Source organism: Indicator indicator, chromosome 28 (genome assembly GCF_027791375.1).
Source record: "Indicator indicator isolate 239-I01 chromosome 28, UM_Iind_1.1, whole genome shotgun sequence".
Lineage (NCBI taxonomy): Eukaryota > Metazoa > Chordata > Aves > Piciformes > Indicatoridae > Indicator > Indicator indicator.
In genome coordinates this window covers 1,669,632-1,685,167 of record NC_072037.1, presented here as the reverse complement: position 1 = coordinate 1,685,167, position 15,536 = coordinate 1,669,632, and the positions used below count along the sequence as shown (strand labels likewise).

Below are 15,536 nucleotides of genomic sequence, written 5' to 3'. Positions count from 1 at the left end.
AACTCTGGCAGCACTGAGCCAGAGGGTTTGGGCTTCCTCACAACCTCCCCTTGCTAATTTTACCCTGCCAGCCTTTGTGATTAGCAATTAGCAACAGCCAGGTAACCTCTGCCTGTTCTGTCCATGAACCTGCCTGCTCAGATGTGAAGCACAATGAACTTCCCAGGGCAGTGATCCTCTGGCAGTTTGCTTCTTTCAGCCAGACCACACTGTCTGGGGACGTTAGGAATAAACACAGGATCATGGAACCACAGAATGCAGCCGGTCGGAAGGGACCATCAAAGGTCATCCTGTCCAACCCCCCAGCAGGCAGCAGGGACATCTCCAACTAGATCAGGTTGTCCAGGGCCACAGCAAGTCTCATCTTGAATGTCTCCAGGGATGGGGCCTCAACCACCTCCCTGGGCAACCTGTTCCAGTCTCTCCCCACCCTCATTGTGCAGAACTTCCTCCTGATGTCCAACCTAACTCTGCCCTTCTCCACTTTCAAACCATTGTCCCTTGTCCTATCCCCACAGCCCTTCTGAACAGTCCCTCCCCAGCCTGCCTGTAGGTCCCCTGCAGATATTGAAATGCTGCTCTGAGGTCTCCCTGGAGCCTTCTCCAGCCCCAACTCTCTTATCTTATCCCCATAGCAGAGGTTCTTCAGCCCTCTGATCATCTTTGTGGCCTCCTCTGGACCCACCAGGTCCTGTGCTGAGAACTCCAGAGCTGGACACAATACCCCAGGTGAGGTCTCCCCAGAGCAGAGCAGAGGGGCAGGATCCTCTCTCTTCAGGTCTGGCCATGCAGCTTTGGATGCAATCCAGGCTGCCCTTGGCCTTCTGTGCTGCCAGTGCCCATTGCTGGCTCCTGTCCAGCTTCTCCCCCACCAGCACCCCCAAGTCCTCTCCTGCAGGGCATCATCGTTTGTCTTTGACAGCAGAAGAACTCTGGAATTTGTTTCTGCTGCAAAAGCAGACTCTAGGAAAAGCTAAGAGGCAAAGTGGGATGTTTCCATGGTGATGGTTACTCTGCTTCCCAGACAGCCCTTCGTTTCCCCACCCATGGTTGATTCATAGATTCACAGAATACCAGGTTGGAAGGGACCTCACAAGTGCAGTTGTCCCTACCTGCTCATCACCTCAAACCATGCTGGATGAAGCAGAGAGCTGCTGGTGACCATGGGAGGCTGCAGAAGAGCAGGAGGTCTGGCTGGTGTCTGTGTTCTCCAGCCTCTTGCCCTCTGCAAAGAAGAGTGGACTGTTCTGAGTCCTGAGCCAGAGCAGGATGCTCCTCTGAGGTTTCCCTGCCTGGCTGGCTCTCAACACTTGTTCTCCACGACCCTGCTCACCACAGAGCTCTCTGATAACACAGAGATCCTCCTGCAGCAACTGATCATACAAAGCTACACCTCCAGAAGAGTGAATTTCACATTCCCACCCCCCTTCCCCTCAAATGCATTGCAGAACAGAAATCAAACCCATTTTTTGCTGAATTATACTTAAAAGATAACCTCTGCTGCTTGCCACAGCCCTTTCTGCAGGGACATCTGTACCAGGGACTGAGGAAACTGCAATGTCCACAGCAGTGGGGACAGGAATCGCAGCAGAGCCCTCTCCCCACTTTCATGGAGTGTCAACATCCCTGACAAGAGGACTGTTCAACCATCCTGGAGGAGGATACAGGCAGCCCCCAGTCTCTATAGCCAGCTGTGACCCCACAGCAATGATGCAGGTCCCTATAGCTGGGGATGGCCCCATGGGGGGCAACTGGATGCACCCCAGGTCTTTGTAGATGGAGGGAGCCCCACAGGTAGGACGTGGGGCACCCTGATGGGTGCAATAGGGATGCAACCCAGGTCCCTAAAGCTGGAGTAGCTTGGGGTGACCCCATAGCAGTGTTGCAGGAACCTATAGCTGGGGCTGGCCCCACAGCAGTGTTGCAGGAACCTATAGCTGAGGGTGACCCCACAGCAGTATTGCAGGACTCTATAGCTGGGTCTGGCCCCATGAGTGGCAGTTGAATGCACCCCAGGTCTCTGTAGATGGAGGGAGCCCCAAGAATAGGACGTGGGGCACCCTGATGGGTGCAATAGGGATGCAACCCAGGCACCTAAAGCTGGGGCAGCCCCAGGGGAGGGTATGGGAACAACACAGGTGCCTGTGGCTGAGGGTTGCAGGACTCTACAGCTGGGGGTGACTCCACAGCAGTGCCGCAGGACCCCACAGCTGAGACTGGCCCCACAGCGGTGCTGCCCCATGGCTGACAACTGGGGTGCACCCCGGGTCCCTGCAGCTGCAGCGAGCAACACAAGTAGGATGTGGGGCAGCCTAATGGGGGCAAGAGGGATGCAACCCAGGTCCCTATAGCCGGGGCAGCCCCTTGGAAGGGTATGGGGACAACACAGGTCTCTATAGCTGGGGCCACCCCCCGCGGAAGGCTATGGGGTCCCTGGGGAGCACAAGGGGTCCCTATAGGTCCCCAGAGCTGCGCCAGCCCCGGGGGAAGGCTCCGGAGCACCCAGCGCAGCCCCAGCCCCGGGAACCCGACGGACCGGGCCGTGCGGGGCCGTCCAACCGCGCACTCACCGGGGGCCGAGGCCCTCCGCCCCGTCCCGTTCCGTCCGCTCCGGTGCCGTCGCGGCGCGGCTGCCAGGCAGCGGCGGTGGCCACGGCCGGGGCCGGGCCTGGCTGGGGCGGGGCGGGGCGGAGCGGAGAGCGCGGCCCGGGCGGGGCCGCCCCCACGGCAGGTGCCGGCGCCCAGCATGGCCCAGCGGGGCGGGGGGCAGCGGCCGAGGGAGCTGCCGGAGCGGGCGGCGGAGCTGCGGGTGAGCGGCGGTGGGCACCGGCCCCGGCAGCGGGAGCGGGACCCGGGCCCTGGCCCTTCCCCGTCCCCGGCAGAGCCCAGCCCCTGACCGGGGCCCTTCCCCAGGGACCGAGGGCAGCCCGGGGCGTGTGGGGCGGCCTGCGGCGGGGCTGGGAGGAACTGGTGGGGCTGGGGGAGGCCTGGGGGAGTGTGGAGCCGCTGGGGTCCCTGTTGGGCTATGTGGGGACATGAGGGATCACCCGTGGGAATGGGGCTCTCTGTGGGGCTGCTGGCAGGGTGTGGGGAGCTCCCCCGTGGGGAAGTGGCTCTCAAGGGAACGTGGCAGGGCGCGGGGCCGTGCGGGGCTCCCTGGGCTGTGGGGTCACAGGGAGGCTCCTCCGTGGGGCTCCTGGTAGGACGTGGGGCTGTGTGGGGGTCCTGTCGGGGTGTGGGGCCGTGTGAGAGGTGCCCTGTGGGAACGGGGGTACTCCGTGGGGCTCTCAGAAGGTTGTAGGGTCAGGTTGGGGCTCTGCTGGGAGGTAATGCCACTTGAGGGGTCCCCCGTGGGGAAGGAGGCTCTCCAGGAGGTGCCTGGCAGGGTGTGGGGTCCTGTTGAGGTGTGGGGCCGTGTGAGTGGGCTCCTGTGGGAACAGGGACTCCGTGGTGCTCTTGGCAGCTTGTAGGGCCACATGAGAGGTACCCCTGGGGGAAGGAGGCACACTATGGGGTACCTGGCTGGGTGTGGGGGCCCCTGGTGGGATGTGGGGCCACAAGAGGGGTCCCGTGTGGGGAAGGAGGCTCTCCAGGGGGAACCCGGCAAGGTGTGGGGCCATGGTGGGATGTGGGGCTGTGTGAGGGTTCCCCTGTGGGGAAGGGGCTCTCTCTGGGGTGCTGCACAAGGATCCCAGGAGGTGTGGGGCTGGGTGGGGACTGGCTGAGAGGAGTCTGGAGGCCCCCATCGCCCTGTTGAGGCCTGGGCTCTCTGCATTCCAGAACCAGCTGGTGGACCGGTGCGAGCGGCTCCAGCTGCAGAGCGCGGCCATCGCCCGGCACCTGGAGCAGGTGCTGCCTGCCAAGGACCAGGGCGTCCTGGTAAGTCCTGGCCCCTTCTCCCAGCCCAGCCTGGAGTGTGCTGGCCCCACGTGCTCCCATGCTCTCCCAGTAGAGGAGAGCTCTTGTGGAGCTCACTGGTATGCAGGGGTTGTCCCCCTCCTACCCCACAGCTTGTGCAAGTGGAGTGCCAGCATGTGCCAGGTGGTCTGCCTAAAAAACGTACCCAAACAAATTGCTTGGTGTTGGTGTACAGCCCTCAAACATCCCTCTAGGACCAGTCTTAATGAATCCTGGTTTCATTTGTGCCTTGCTGTCACCAAAGACAGCTCTCGTGGTGGCTCTGTTTCTTGCTAACAGTGAATCCAGGAAGATCTGCTGAGGGATGGGACTCTGCTCCCTCACAGTTGTCACTTAGGTAGTAAGATTAGGCCAGGAGGCAGAAGGCAGGTTTGAGACTGATGATCCTGTTTGCTTCTGCTTGTATGGTGTGGTGGGTTGAAAATTGCCCCCTGACATCAAATTTGCCAGACCAGCTCAAGTGGAAGCAGATGGAATCTGTGTTTACAAGCACAACTACAATCTACAATGGAATGCAATGAATATGTACAAATACACAGGAGTTACAATATTGTACAGGTATTTACAATTAATAAACAGCACAAGGACCCCCCTGGCCAAAGAACAGGGGAGCTGCAACAGCTTCTCCCTCCCTGCCTCCTTCCCTACGCCCCTGTACACAAAGGGGCAAGAGAATAGAAAGCAGAGAGAAGTTGTGGTTAATCCCAGTCACAACAAAAGTGATGCAGTCAAGGTCAGTAAAGCCAGGAGAAGTATCAGCCAGAGCTGAAGCAGCAAGAAGAGAGAAAGATTGTTTTGCAAACTAGTTTAAGTCCGTTGTCTTCTCCAATGGGGTTGTTTAGAACTATCATTATTTTCCTTTTTTACACACAGTAGTGATTTAGAATTCATAGAATTGTCAGGGTTGGAAGGGACCTCAAGGCTCATCCAGTTCCAACCCCCCTGCCATGGGCAGGGACACCTCACACTACAGCAGGTTGCTCACAGCCACATCCAGCCTGGCTGCAAAAACCTCCAGGGATGAGGCTTCCACCACCTCCCTGGGCAACCTGTGCCAGTCTCTCACCACCCTCCTGGGGAAGAATTTCTTCCTAACACTCAATCTGAATCTACCCATTCTGCTCCATTCCCCCCAGTCCTATCATTACTTGACACCTTATCATGTCTTGCCACCCTCGTGGTGAAAAACTTCTTTCTAACATCCAGTCTGAATCTACCCATTTCTATTTTTGTTCCATTCCCCCCAGTCCTGTCACTCCCTGACACCCTCAAAAGTCCCTCCCCAGCTTTCTTGTAGCCCCCTTCAGATACTGGAAGGCCACATTCTACCGCTTCCTGTTCAAGATCTGTGAAAAATTGTCAAGGCATAGCCCAAAACTACCACAGGTGGTGATGATAAGTGTGGCTCAGTGAACAGCTGAGCCCAGGGACAGCCTGCAGCAGCAGTGGCTGTGCTGGGTGGAGGCTGAGCCAGGCTGACGTTTGCCCTCTCTCCTCGCTCTGGCAGGGCTCTGCCAGCGCTGCGCGGGACCTGGTGCTGCAGAGGCTGCTGTTCGTGGGCAGGGTGTGCGAGAGCGAGGAGCAGAGGCTGCTGGAGCAGGTGCAGGCCGAGGAGGAGCGTGCACACCAGAGCATCCTCACCCAGGTGGTGCACTGGAATGAGGCTCTGCAGAAGCTGGCTGCCCTCCGCACCTACCTGGTGGACATGATCACCAACCTGGATGACCAGGACTTGGTGGTGAGTACTGCTCCGTGCAGTGAGGCACCCAGAAGTGGCCTGGATGTTTGGTCATGGACATTAAGGGGGATTAATCTTGGTGTTTGGCAGCTTGCTGTGCTGACAGCAAGGAGGCAGAGCTGGACAGGATCTATGTGTGCAAGTCTAGCTCAAAGAACCTCCTCCACCAGGTCCTGAGAAACCCCCATGGTTCCTTGGTGGTTCCTGGAGCGTCCTCTCTGCCTTAGCTTCCAGTGGGGTTCAGAACCATGCAGGTTCAGGTCTCCAAGCTTTTGCCCTGAAGCTGTTGGCTCAGAACAGTTACAGGCTGAGAGCTGCTCTTACTGCAGACAGCTGGGCCACCAGTTCTCAAGTGTTTCTCTAAGTGACCCTCAGGAGCACATGCAGCTCTTCTCAAAGTTCCATCATAGCTGTGTTTGGGGTGTTGGCTGCACAGAGCAGCCCCTGCTGGCCCTTTACTTAGTTCTTCCTCTGGCTATTACATTGTCTCAGCTGACCCACTGCAGACACAGGCAGTTGGGCATTGCCCCACCTTGCTCCTAGCCTCTGCTTGCCACAGGCAACTTCGTGAAGAGTGGGGCAGCAGCTCTGCTGGAGGGCAGAACTGATGCCATGGACAGGTGGATCACTGTTCCTTCAGTGGGAACAGCTTCTGTCTTGCCTCAGCATCTTAGCTGGCCAGGCTGTGGCCTCTGTGTAGAGAGCAGAGGTTAGAATGCAAGGTGCATCAGATGCCTGTGGCAGAAGACAGTGAGACCCCAAATTTCTCCTTTTGCCACATAGTGGAGGGCAAATAGGGATCATGTTCTGACAGCTGGGGGTTTGTTTTTTGGTGTTTGTGTCTGTCATGTCACAGGAGAGTGAAAGGCACATAGAGACCCTACAGCTCCTCATGGGCAGGGATCAAACTGACCCTGGGCTGGGGCGATCCCCAGTATCAATCCAGGCTGGGGTATGAAGGGCTGAAGAGCAGCCCTGTGGGGCAGGACTTGGGGGTGCTGTGGGTGCAAAGCTGGACATGAGCCAGCACTGAGTGCTGCCAGCCCAGCCCCAGCCTGTCCTGGGCTGAGCCCCAGCAGTGTGGGCAGCAGGGGCAGGGAGGGGATTCTGCCCCTCTGCTGTGCTCTGCTCAGACCCCCCCTGCAGTGCTGGGGCAGCTCTGGAGTGCTCAGCACAGCACAGACAGGGACCTGGTGGAGCAGGGCCAGAGGAGGCCACAGCAGTGCTGGCAGGGCTGGAAGCTCTCTGCTGGGAGGCCAGGCTGAGAGAGTTGGGGTTGTGCAGCCTGGAGAAGAGAAGGCTCCAGGGAGACCTTCTGGTGGCCTTGCAGTGCTTCAAGGGCTGAGCAGAAAGCTGGGGAGAGACATTTCTTAGGGCCTGTGGTGACAGGACAAGGGGTGAGGGTTTGAAACTGAAAGAGGGAGATTGAGACTGGAAAGAAGGAAGAAATGTTTGGCACTGAGGGTGGTGAGAGCCTGGCTTGGGTTGCCCAGAGAGGTGGGAGCTGCCCCATGGCTGGAGCCATTCCAGGTCAAGTTGCTTGGGGCTCTGAGCAATCTGCTCTGGTTGCAGCTGTCCCTGCTAACTGAAGGGGTTGGACTGGATGACCTTTACTGTCCCTTCAACCTAAAGTAGTCTGTGATTCTCCTGCCACTTCAGTAACTGTGCTTTAGTGCTGTCCCTTGAGAACACACATTGCCAGTGGGTGCAGGTGGATCATGAGGGTTTCTGACTCCTGTCTTAGGTCCTCTGCAGCCTCACCATTTACTGAAGGCTTTGGGGCTTTACTGCAAGCACCAGGTGTCCTCGCAGGGTGTCCTGGCAGGGTGGGTGATGAGGGAGGCCTCAGGCCTGGCATTCTGACACTCTGGGCAAGGCAGGGTGCTGTGGTGCAGACAGGCTGGTGGATATCTGAGCTGGTTCTTTGTGGGTCCAAGACCTTCCACCTTCCTGAGCTCTCCCTCATTTCCCTTGTGCCAGATGGTCCAACTGTGCCTGTGAGCTCTGCTCTCACACAGTTTTCACAGGCAGCAGAGTGGTGACAAGCTCTGTTCTGATGCTCCCTTGCTCTCCTCAAGCCATTTGTCACCCAGTCACCTGGTCCTGCTGGTACAGCAGACTTTACCCTCAGCTGGATGCAGAAGATGCATGGCCCTGAGCCATCCCCACTCCTGTTCTGAGCAGGGCAATGTGAAGTGCTACAGCTGAGGGAAATGGATATAGGACAACCCTGCTGCTCCCCAGGGCCAGTGCTGGGGTGCAGAGTGGCTGCTGTGGATCAGGAGGAACAGTGGTCCCTAGGTGCCAGGGTTGCTGTGTCCCAGCCTGTATTTGGGATGTTGTCTGTGGGGATTGCCATGGTGCTGACTCTTTCTCTCCTTGTCCCTAGCGTGCAGAACAAGAGATCTTCGAGAGGTTAGTACCTGGCTGCTGCTGTCCCTCCCCTGACCCCTGCTCCAAGCTTGCCTGTCCCCTCTGTGGCTCCTGCTGTGAGCAGCACACCTTGGCTCAGGCAGCACTGACACCTCCTCTCTGCTCTCTCACGCTGCTTTGGCTGGGGACAGGGACAGGGCACAGAGATGCCAGCGTGGCCTCCTGTCTCTGCTTCACCTGCTGTGCTGCAGCTCGAGATGGGGAAGTCTTGGCACCTAGAAATGCTCCATGGGCAATGTCTCTCTGGAGGCACTACCAGATGCTCTGGCTCTTGCTTACTGACCTTCTCCAGCTCCTTAAGAAGCTCCATAGGGCTCCTGGGAGATGGAGCACGCCTGTCCCTGGCCTGATGGCAAGGAGGTAGGATTGTCCACCTGGGAAGCTGGGTGCTCCATGCCTGGAGGGTGCAGCCCACACTTCCACACTCCTCCTGACAGAGACATTGCACATGGGGAGAGCCATATGTAGGCATCAGCATTCCTGACAGCCCTTCCTTGAGAGGGCACCCTGGCTGCTGTAGGGCTGCTAGTTAGCACTGACTAGTTAGCACTGGCTCTGCTGCCCAGAGGACTTCCAGGAGTACTTTTGCCTGTAGAAAGTGAGAAATGATCCACAGCACAGCAGCAGGAGCCTTTGCTCCCAGCCATGAGCTGCACACACAGGAACCCAGCAGATCCTGTCTCTGCTGTGCTGTGTGGAGCCCAGAGCCCCAACCTGCTGCCCTATAACATCCACCTTTGCTCTGACTTGGTTGGTGAGTTTTGGGCTCCCCAATTCAGGAGAGAGGGGGATCTGCTGGAGAGAGTCCCACAGAGAGCTGTGAGGATGATGAAGGGACTGGAACATCTCTGCTGTGAGGAAAGGCTGAGAGGCCTGGGGCTGGTTAGTCTGGGGAAGAGAAGGCTGAGAGGGATCTGATCAATGTCTGTAAATATCCAAGGGCTCGGTGTCAGGATGGTGCCAGGCTCTTTTTGGTGGTGCCCTGTGATAGGACAAGGGGCAACAGACACAAACTGGATCCCAGGAAGTTCCACACACAGAGTCACACACAGAATGATAGGGGTTGGAAGGGACCTCGAAAGGTTGTCTAGTCCAACTCCACCTCAACAGGAGGAGGAACTTCTTCACTATGAGGGTGCTGGAGCTCTGGAGCAGTATGTACAGAGAGGCTGTGGAGTCTCCTTCTGTGGAGACTTTCAAAACCTGCCTGGATGTGTTCCTGTGTGACCTGCCCTGGGTGACCCTGCTCTGGACTGGGTGATCTCCAGAGATTCCTTCCAACCCCTACCATTCTGATTCTATGGCCCTGCAGCCTGTGCTCCTCTTGGCCCTCTGGCCACTCTCAGCTGTGTTTAATCTGAGGCTGCCCAGTGAGGAGCTGTTGGCTCAGGCTGCTGGGGTTGTGCTTTGCAGCACTGAGGCCCTTTCACAAGAGGCTGTATCAGAGCCAGCCAAAAGTGTCACTCGTGGGGAGAGTTTGTTCAGTCCCACCCAGTGCAGTTTCTCTGCAGCAAGTCCTCCTCTGGCAACAGCTCATGTTTCTGTCATGCTTCCTAGTGCTTAAACACCTCCAGCACTGCCCACAAATCCTTGTGTTTTGAAACAGCTCTCCTGTTCCTTTGCTAGGACAGAGGTGGCCGAGGGGATCCTGGAGCCGCAGGAGTCGCCCAGGTTAAACTTTAACCGGAGCTGCGTCCAGAGTCCGCTGCTGCATCGGCTCTGGGCCTCTGCTGTGCTCTGCTGCGGCACAGGTCAGTGCCTCAGGTCTCACTCTCCCTGCCTGCATGGATTCCTGCAGGCCATTCCTGCTTGCTCAGCCGTGTTGAGCCCAAAGAAACGTCCCCGTGCTGTGTCCTGCCCAGGATGGGGGGCATCCCGCCCTCCCCTGCTCTCCCTGCCCCTCAGCCTGCGAGCAGCAGAAACTGTAGGAGGGTTGAGAGAGGGGGGCAGGGGCTTGAAGTAGCTGGCTGTGGCTAAGAGGAGAACAGGGGTTGGAAAAGATTGTGTCTCATCAACTCTCCTGGCCAGGATCAGCCAGAGCGTGGCCAGCAGGAGCAGGGAAGTGATGGTGCCCCTGCACTCCATGCTGGTGAGGCCACACCTCAAATTCTGGCTTCAGTTTTGGGTCTCTCACTCCAAGAAGGACATTGAGGGACTGGAGAGGGTCCAGAGAAGGGCAAAAAAGCTGGGGAAGAGTCTGGAGAACAGGGCTGGGGAAGAGCAGCTGATGGAACTGGGGGTGTTTTGTGTGGAGGAAGCTGAGGGGAGACCTCATTGCTCTCTACAGCTCCCTGAAAGGAGGTTGGAGTGAGGTGTGGGGTTTGGGTTCTTCTCTCTAGTGTCAGGTTATAGAATGAGCACAGGGCCTCAAGTTGCACCAGGGGAGGGTTAGGTTGGATATTAGGAAAAATTTCTTTGCTGCAAGAGTGGTCAGGGGTTGGCACAGGCTGCCCAGGGAGTTGGGGGAGTCCCCATCCCTGGAGGTGTTGAAGAAACCTTTGGCCACGGCACTTGAGGACATGGTTCAATGGCCATGGTGGTGCTGGGTTAGTGGTTGGACAGGCTTTTCCAAGTGAAACAATTCTATTTCTCTGTGTTGTGATGATGTCCTTACCCAATGTAATTACTCAAGGCACTCAGTCCTAGCAGTGGGTCTGCTGGTGCTATTATCACACTCTGCTTTGGTTGGTTGGTTGAGTTTTTGGTGTGGTTACATTTAACACATCCTTATTGCATGCTGGGGGTCCCTGCCATCTCCCTGTCCCTTGTTCACACAGACCTAGCCTTAGAGGTTGAATATCCACTGCCATGATTTTAGCTTCCCTTAAGGGACAGTGATGTTGTGCTTCACTTGGTGGTCCCTCCTCCCAGAGGCAGTTGAACAGGCAGCAGTCTGGTTTGTTTGCTTGAAAAGAACATTCCTGGCCCTGATGGTTTGCAAAATCTTGGAAAGCAGCAGGTGAAAGCACCTCCATTTCCCTCTCAAAGCCAAGCACCCTTCCTTTGATGTCTTCCCTTGGCAGCCAGGTTTCTGTATGGGTTGTGTTTGGGGTTGGCAGCTTCTTCCTTAGACTAAGCCTCACAGAATCACAGAATGGGAGGAGTTGGAAAGGACCTGGGGAGATCATGGAGTCCACCCCCCATGCCAGAGCAGCATCACCCAGGGCAGGTCACACAGGAACACATCCAGGTGGGCACTGAATGCCTCCAGAGATGGAGACTCCATAACCTCTCTGGGCAGCCTGCTCCAGGGCTCTGCCACCCTCAAAGAAGTTCCTCTCATGTTTAGATGGAACTTCCTTTGTTCAAGTCTATGCCCATTATGATGCAAATCTCCTGGCACCATTCTGGGAGGGACCTTGGGTTCCAGCCACCTGTGTTGGTCCTGCTGGGAAGTGATACTGGGTGGAGACCTGGTGGAGGACCCTCTGCAGGGGTGATGCAGACTGAAACTGGCCCAACTGGCTGGGAAGTCCCTGGTGACCACCTGCCCCAGCGACCAGGCTGGGTCTGGATGCCCCCTTAGTGTCTAAATCTAGCTATGAGGGATTTGATTTAATTTGTGTGAGCTTGGAAATGGGAACTTGGGTGTTTTAAAGTAGTAAAAGGTGCCACAGCTGTGCTGGGCAGAGATGTCAGCTGTGGTAACTCACCTGCTCACCATCCTCATACTCCTGAAGGGCCAAGAGCACTGTGGTGGGTGCTGTACACAGAGAGAGGAGATTTTGGGGTGACTCCCTGGTGGAATGGCTCAGCAGTGTCCAGAGTCAGTGGTGGCTGTGGGGGGGAATCTGCTGATGTGCTTTAGTTCTCTGCCAGCACTTCCCCTCCCCCAGATGCCTCTCTGTAATCATAACCTTGAATCACAGAACTGGTTTGGTTGGAAGAGACTTTTGAGATCATCGAGTCCAACCATGAACTCAGCACTGCCAGGTCACCACCAACCCATGGCCCCTCAGCATCACATCTACACAGCTTTGAAACTGCTCCTGGGGTGGAGGCTCCACCACTGGGGCAGGCCTTGACAATCCTTTTGGAACAGAATTTTTTCCACTTGTCCAACTTAAATCTCCTCTGTCACAACTTGAGGCCATTTCCTCTTGCCCTGCTGCTTGTTACTTAGGAGAAGAGACCAACCTCCACCTGGCTGCAGCCTCCTTTCAGGGAGTTGTAGAGAGCCAGAAGGTGTCTCCTCAGCTTCCTTTTCTCCAGGCTGAACACCCCCAGTTCCCTCAGCAGCTCCTCTCCAGACCTGTTCCCCAGACCCTTCACCCTTTCTCAGCAGAGCCACTGGGGTGGTATTCCCTTGTGCATGTGATGAGGCATCCCTGGGTCAGCTGTGGTGCACAAGATGAGGTTTAGTGCCCTTGCTCTGTCAGAGGAAGATGAAGCCTTGCCCTGCTCCCTTTTCAGTGAATTCAGAGCTGCCTTTGACTTCCTGGAAAGTCAACCTCCAGACAGAGAGTGTGGGCAGGTACAGTGGTGGAGCCCTTTGGAGGGCACAGGGTGATGGGCAGGCAGGCTGCAAGGTGTTTGGCTGCTGCTCACTGAAATAAATCATCAAACAAGTGAGGTTCTTTGCTTCATCTGCCAGGGGATGCTGTCTGCAGCTCCTCTTCCTGCTCACTGTTGCCCACAAGAGCTTCCACCCAACGTGCAGGTGTGTGTGATGCTTCCATGCTGTGCAAACTGGCAGTGCAGCCTCACTGCTTCTCCTGCCTGGGAGGGTGCTGTGTGATGGTTTGGTGCTGAGCAAAGGTAGAGTCATTAGCCCACTCCACTCAGAGCTGGTCAGGCCACCCTTGGAATACTGGGTTCAGTTTGGTGCCTGCTGTACTAAAGAGATGGGGACAAGCTGGGAAGTGTCCAGAGAAGGGCCACCAAGAGGATTCAAGCACTGGGAAGCTGCTATGTGAGGAAGGGCTGAGGGAACTGGGTTGGTTCAGCCTGGAGAAAAGAAGGCTCAGGGGAGACCCATCTCCAAGTATCTGAAGGGTGGCGACAGAGAAGGTGAAATTCCGTTTTTAGGAGTCTCAGGGTGATGGGGATGAGTTATTGCTGGGGAGATTCCCATTGGACTCAAGAGGAAAACTGTCCACAGTTTTGTCCACAGCCACTGAGATAACCTCCCTAGGGCAGTGGTGGAGTCCTCAGCATTGGACACTGTTGAGGCTCAGCTGTCCAGGGCTGGGCCAGCTTGTCTTGGTTGTGCTTTGGCCAAGAGAGGTTGGACCAGATGGTCCTTGAGGTCCCTTCCAACCTGGGATCCTGTCAATGGCTCTGTGAAATGGCTGGAGCAGGCATGATGCAGGAGAGCTCTTGCTGAGGGCAGGGCTGGGAAAGAAATGACTCACACCAGCTCCAGCCTTGTTCCATGGGGCTTAAGAACTAAAATGAATGAAGGGAGGGTGGGGGAAGGCAGGGCAAGCAGGGGCCCCCCAGGTGTCCCCAGGAGCAGGTGAGTCAGCTGGGCATCAAACCCACCTCTGTGCTCAGGGCATTCACTGAGGGAGGGAAGCACCTCTGCAGTTATTCAGCACTGCACCCAGTCTGCAGCTGGGGCTCTCACAGGGGGAGCATGCAGCCAGAGCAGGGTGAGGGATGCTGGGTGCTGCCAGCTGCTGGCTCTCAGGTGCAGCAGTGGGTGCAGACATTCTCCAGGCAGACATCCTGGCTCTTACCCTGGCTGCAGCTTGCTGAGTCTGGTCTGTAGCACGAGGGCAGCTCCTTAACTGACAGGAAACCAAATCATGGCCATGCTCATCTCTGATGCCTGCTGCCACCACCTGCTGCTGCTCCAGAGGTGGGCAGGGTGGGTGGATGAATGACTTGGGCTTTACAGGAGGGCAGGGATTTCCCCTGGCCAGGCCTCTCCTTCCTCCTCATTCCAGTATTACCTGCTGGGCAGGTTTTCTGCAGACAGTCCTGTGTCCTTGCCAGGCTGGGGGAGGAGAAGTCAGGTCCTGCTCAGCCACAGTAGGGGTGGGAAAGGACTGGAGCTAAATTTTATGTCTTTCCTTAAAGGGGAATCATAGAATCATAGACTGGTTGGGGTTGGAAGGAACCTTGTTGTAACCCCCCAGCAGTGGCACCTTTGACTGGAGGAGGTTGCTCAAAGTCCCATCCAACCTGACCTGGAACGTTTCCATAGGTGGAGCAGCCACCACCTCTCTAGGAAACCCGGGCCAGGGTCTCACCACCCTCACAGTAAAGAATTTCTTGCTATTATCTAACCTAAATTTCCCTCTTTCAGTCTGGAACCATCACTCCTCTTCCTATCACTACACTCCCTGATGAAGTCCCTCCTCATCTTTCTGCTCAGCCCTTTAAGCACTGAAGGGCCACCAGAAGAGAAGGTCTCCCTGGAGCCTTCTCTTCTCCAGGCTGAACCACCCCATCTCTCTCAGCTTGGCTTCACAGCAGAGGGGTTCCAGCCCTGCCAGCATTGCTGTGGCCTCCCCTGGGCCTGCTCCACCAGGTCCCTGTCTGTGCTGTGCTGTGCTGTGCTGAGGACCCCAGACCTGGTGCCATAACTGCAGGGGTGGTCTCAGCAGAATGCAGCAGAGGGGCAGAACCAAACCTGCCAAGTTCTGTTTTGTGGAGTGTAAGATGAGCAACACAGGACTTCCAGTGTGAGGCTGGAGAGCTGTCTGGTGAAATGGTGAAATCTCTGTGGTGTTCTGGGCCTGGCTTGAGAGAGGAGGCTGTGGGGAGCTGCTGTGCTGCCAGCCAGCCTGAGCCCAAGCCCCTGACACTGTGTCAGCCCAGGGGAGCAGAGGGCTCTGCAGGAGTGATGTGTGAGGAGAGGGTGGTTGCAACGGCCATGGCATCTTCAGGTGTCACCAGGGCTCACCGTGTGGCTTCTCTTGCAGGCTCCCAGGAGATCCACATCGATGAGAAAACTGTCAGCCCCAACCTCAGCCTGTCAGAGGACAAGAAAACCCTGACCTTCAGCCCCAGGAAAGGAAGGGTGGACTCGGGCTGCCCCGAGCGCTTCGACCACTGGCCCAACGCCTTGGCTGCCGCAGCTTTCACCTCGGGGGTCTGCTCCTGGAGGGTCAAGGTGGAGAAGAGCTGTGCCTACAAGCTGGGGGTGTGCTATGGCTCCCTGCCACGCAAGGGCTCTGCCAACGAAGCTCGCCTGGGCTTCAACGCTGCCTCCTGGGTCTTCTCGCGCTACGACAAGGAGTTCAGGTTCCTGCACGCTGGGCGCCCCCAGCCGGTGGAGCTGCTCAAGTCTCCGGCCGAGATCGGGGTGCTGCTGGACTTGGCAGGAGGAGAGCTGCTGTTCTATGACCCAGATTCCTGCACCATCCTCTTCTCCCACAGGGAGGCCTTCTCGCAGCCTCTCTATCCTGTCTTCGCTGTGGCCCACCAGAGCCTCTCGCTCGCCCAGTAGCACAGCCTGGCTGCACACAGTGACTGCATCCTCTGCACAGTGCCTTCG

The 15,536-nt window shown here is 57.0% G+C and overlaps 1 protein-coding gene across 1 annotated transcript; it reads left to right on the top strand.

The window, feature by feature from the left end:
* The first annotated feature begins 2,746 nt into the window (after nt 1-2,746).
* Nucleotides 2,747-15,488, top strand: BSPRY (B-box and SPRY domain containing). The gene is made up of 6 exons (XM_054393535.1): nt 2,747-2,809; nt 3,781-3,879; nt 5,426-5,656; nt 8,046-8,071; nt 9,716-9,840; nt 14,962-15,488. The coding sequence occupies exons 1-6, from the start codon at nt 2,747-2,749 to the stop codon at nt 15,486-15,488; spliced, it is 1,071 nt and encodes a 356-aa protein (XP_054249510.1).
* The last annotated feature ends 48 nt before the right edge of the window (nt 15,489-15,536 follow it).

What these genes read in the sequence shown, in the direction of transcription:
- BSPRY (XM_054393535.1), top strand. Translation starts at nt 2,747, where the DNA reads ATGGCCCAGCGGGGCGGGGGGCAGCGGCCGAGGGAGCTGCCGGAGCGG. An exon ending in TGGATGACCAGGACTTGGTG is followed by an intron (nt 5,657 to 8,045) that starts GTGAGTACTGCT and finishes CCTTGTCCCTAG; the next exon opens with CGTGCAGAACAAGAGATCTT. An exon ending in GAACAAGAGATCTTCGAGAG is followed by an intron (nt 8,072 to 9,715) that starts GTTAGTACCTGG and finishes TTCCTTTGCTAG; the next exon opens with GACAGAGGTGGCCGAGGGGA.